The 2,611-nt window shown below is 57.6% G+C and overlaps 1 protein-coding gene across 1 annotated transcript; it reads left to right on the top strand.

Annotated features, from left to right (window-relative positions):
- Positions 1-269: 269 nt before the first annotated feature.
- On the top strand, positions 270-2,406 carry BCL7B (BCL tumor suppressor 7B; the record flags this gene model as incomplete). Its single annotated transcript, XM_017738110.1, has 4 exons — positions 270-381; positions 1,252-1,437; positions 1,643-1,722; positions 2,098-2,406. Coding segments are annotated over 4 exons (471 nt in total), but the record flags the coding sequence as incomplete, so codon positions are not given.
- Between the last annotated feature and the right edge of the window lie 205 nt (positions 2,407-2,611).

Genomic DNA, 2,611 nt, shown 5'->3' with positions numbered 1-2,611 from the left:
CCCCCCCCCAGCCCCAACGAGCCCCTTCAGCCGACTTGAGGCCCCCAGAACTACAAAGCCCCTGCTGAGCCCCCTGGGCATCAGCTCCTCCTCTCTTTCCTGATTCCCAGTCTCTTTACAGATGGAGTTTTGCCTCTCACTTAGAAATGTGCCCCCAAAGCCAAGGGAAAAGGCCAGCTTGAGCACATCCCTCTGGGCTTCTGGAGACAGAAAGGGGAATGGCTCCTCTGGAGCAGCCTGTGTTCCTCTGACCTTGTGTTTGTGCTTTTCTTTCTGTCCTCAAGAAAGAGAAATCCAAATCAAGTAGCAGCACCGTCCGAGAACCCAATGGCTTCCCAGCTGACACCTCTGCCAACTCCTCCCTCCTTCTGGAATTCCAAGGTGGGTCTGGCTGAGCTGCCTTCAGTGTGGGGAGGCTGTACAGCAGCTGGGAGTTGGGCTGATCCACTTCTGGATTGTCCCTGCCCAAACTGTTCATTTTTGTTATCAGAGAGTCTTAACGGGCTGTTTCTGGTATCTTCTGTGGGAAGCTTCACAGCCAACTGAAGGAGTGGGGTTTCCTGCTCCCCCCTTTCCAGTCTCTGCTGGGGAGAGGCCAGTAGCCACCTGCAGCCAAGCTTGCTTTTCCAGCAGTTAACCTTCATGGACCTTAGTGTGAAGGGGCAAAGGATGTCCCTGGCCTTGCTCTTGGTCCAGGCGCTGTACAGTCAGGAGAGGTTCCGGCAGCACTGGACTCACTGCTGGAGCAGATTGTACACTTCTGCCCAGCCTCTGCTCTTCGTGTGGCTAAGGAAAATCGGGAGTGTGCCGGCATTTCCAGGAGATGCGGTGAGGTTATGTTGCAGGTCTGCAGTTTGGAAAGGCGTGTGCCAGGCCTGCCTCCTCATTGGGAGACAGGTGCTGAGCACTGATCCTGGTGTTGCTTCACAGAGGAGGAACAAAACCCTGGTACATGGCAGGAGATTCCTGCCCTCGTATGCCCAGGGCCCTCCCAAGCTGCACATGTGCGATTTGGCAGTGCTCATTCTCATTCCCAGGGCAGGAGCATTCCCTCTCCCATGGCCAGTTGTGTATGTGATTCCCACTGTGTTCTGGAGGGCAGTCCTGTGCCTGACAGCCCTTGGGCTGATGTGGAATAGTGAATTCCCTGTTTGACTCTCTGACTGTGCTCTGCCTTCATGGCAAGACCCCATCTTGCAGTGCTGCCCTCAGCTGCTTGTGCCCCTGGGTCAAGGTGCTCTTCTTCACCAGGTGCTGTTTCTGCAGATGAGAACAGCAACCAGAGCTCCCTGTCTGACGTGTACCAGCTCAAGGTGGACAGCAGCCCCAACTCCAGCCCCAGTCCCCAGCAGAGCGAGTCCATGAGTCCTGCCCACACGTCTGACTTCCGCACAGACGACTCGCAGCCTCCCACCCTGGGGCAGGAGACTCTGGAAGGTGGGTGCTGGGCTGGGAAGGGAGGACATATATTTATGGGTTCAGGAAAGGCTCTTGCAGGGCTCTTGGTGGTCTGGTGGGTGGACTTGGCACTGCTGGAAGCTGACAGGGCAGTGGGGACTTCTTTTGCTTGACGTTCTGTCCTCACTCAGCACTGAGCTGGGTGCTGGGTCTGCATTTTTGTTGACCCACCTGTTTTCCCCAGAGCCCTCCCTGCCTTCCTCGGAAGTGGCAGATGAGCCTCCCACTCTCACAAAGGAAGAGCCAGTCCCCCTTGAGACTCAGGTAAGGGGAGGGGAATTGAAACCACTTCTAAATGTGCCCTTGGCCCTTTTACCCTTGTTGCTGCTCCTTGTAGCAGAAACGTCTTGGTGGATGGACTTGCTCTGCAGTCCCGAAGTGCCCCCTGGGAGCTCCTGGAACCTCCTGGTTTCCTGAGCTATTCCCTGGTTCAGATCAAGTGTTGAAGTGTGAGGGAATGATGTGAGGCTGTGGGAAAGTTAACAATTCTGGCAGGCTCCAGGGCTGGAGTGGGTTCCCGATCCTGGTGCCCTGGGGTCTGTGCACAGGTGACAGCCTGGGGTGTCCCCATGGTGTGTCACAGCCTTGTCTAGGTGTGCGTCACTCAGTGTCACTGCCTGTGACCTCTGGCTCTTGCAGGTAACTGAAGAGGAGGAGGACTCCGGTGCGCCGCCTCTGAAGAGATTTTGTGCTGACCAGAACTCTGTGTGCCACACGGCCTCGGAGAGCTAACCTGCCTGGCCTTTTTTTTTCCTTGCAGAGCCGCCTGGACCTCCCAGGACCGGCGCTTCCTTCCAGCCTGCCCCTTCCCCAGCGTTGGGGCTCCCACCACTTGCATCCAGTGCGCCCTTCCCTGCCCTGCCCTGCCCTGCCCGACGGATGGGGCTGCTGCCAGTACCTGCAAATTTGCCTCTATTTATTGGCTCCCTCTCTCCCTGCTCCCTGCCCTAGAGCTGGGGGTTCTCCGCTGGGTGGGCTGCATGCGTGGGGGGGTTCTCCACAGGGCTCCCTGCTCTCCATGGTCCTCCATGCATCCCCAGGACACTGGCAGATGCTGTTTGCCTGCTTGTGGCTCCCGTGCCTGCCCTTCCCCTGGGTGCTGGGAACAGGAGAGCCACCTTCCACCTGCTCCAGGTGATGTGTCCACTCGGTT

Source organism: Corvus brachyrhynchos, unplaced genomic scaffold (assembly GCF_000691975.1).
Source record: "Corvus brachyrhynchos isolate BGI_N302 unplaced genomic scaffold, ASM69197v1 scaffold137, whole genome shotgun sequence".
Classification (NCBI taxonomy): Eukaryota; Metazoa; Chordata; class Aves; order Passeriformes; family Corvidae; genus Corvus; species Corvus brachyrhynchos.
The sequence above is the reverse complement of the archived record's forward strand: the minus strand, read 5'-3'. Positions and strand labels throughout refer to the sequence as shown.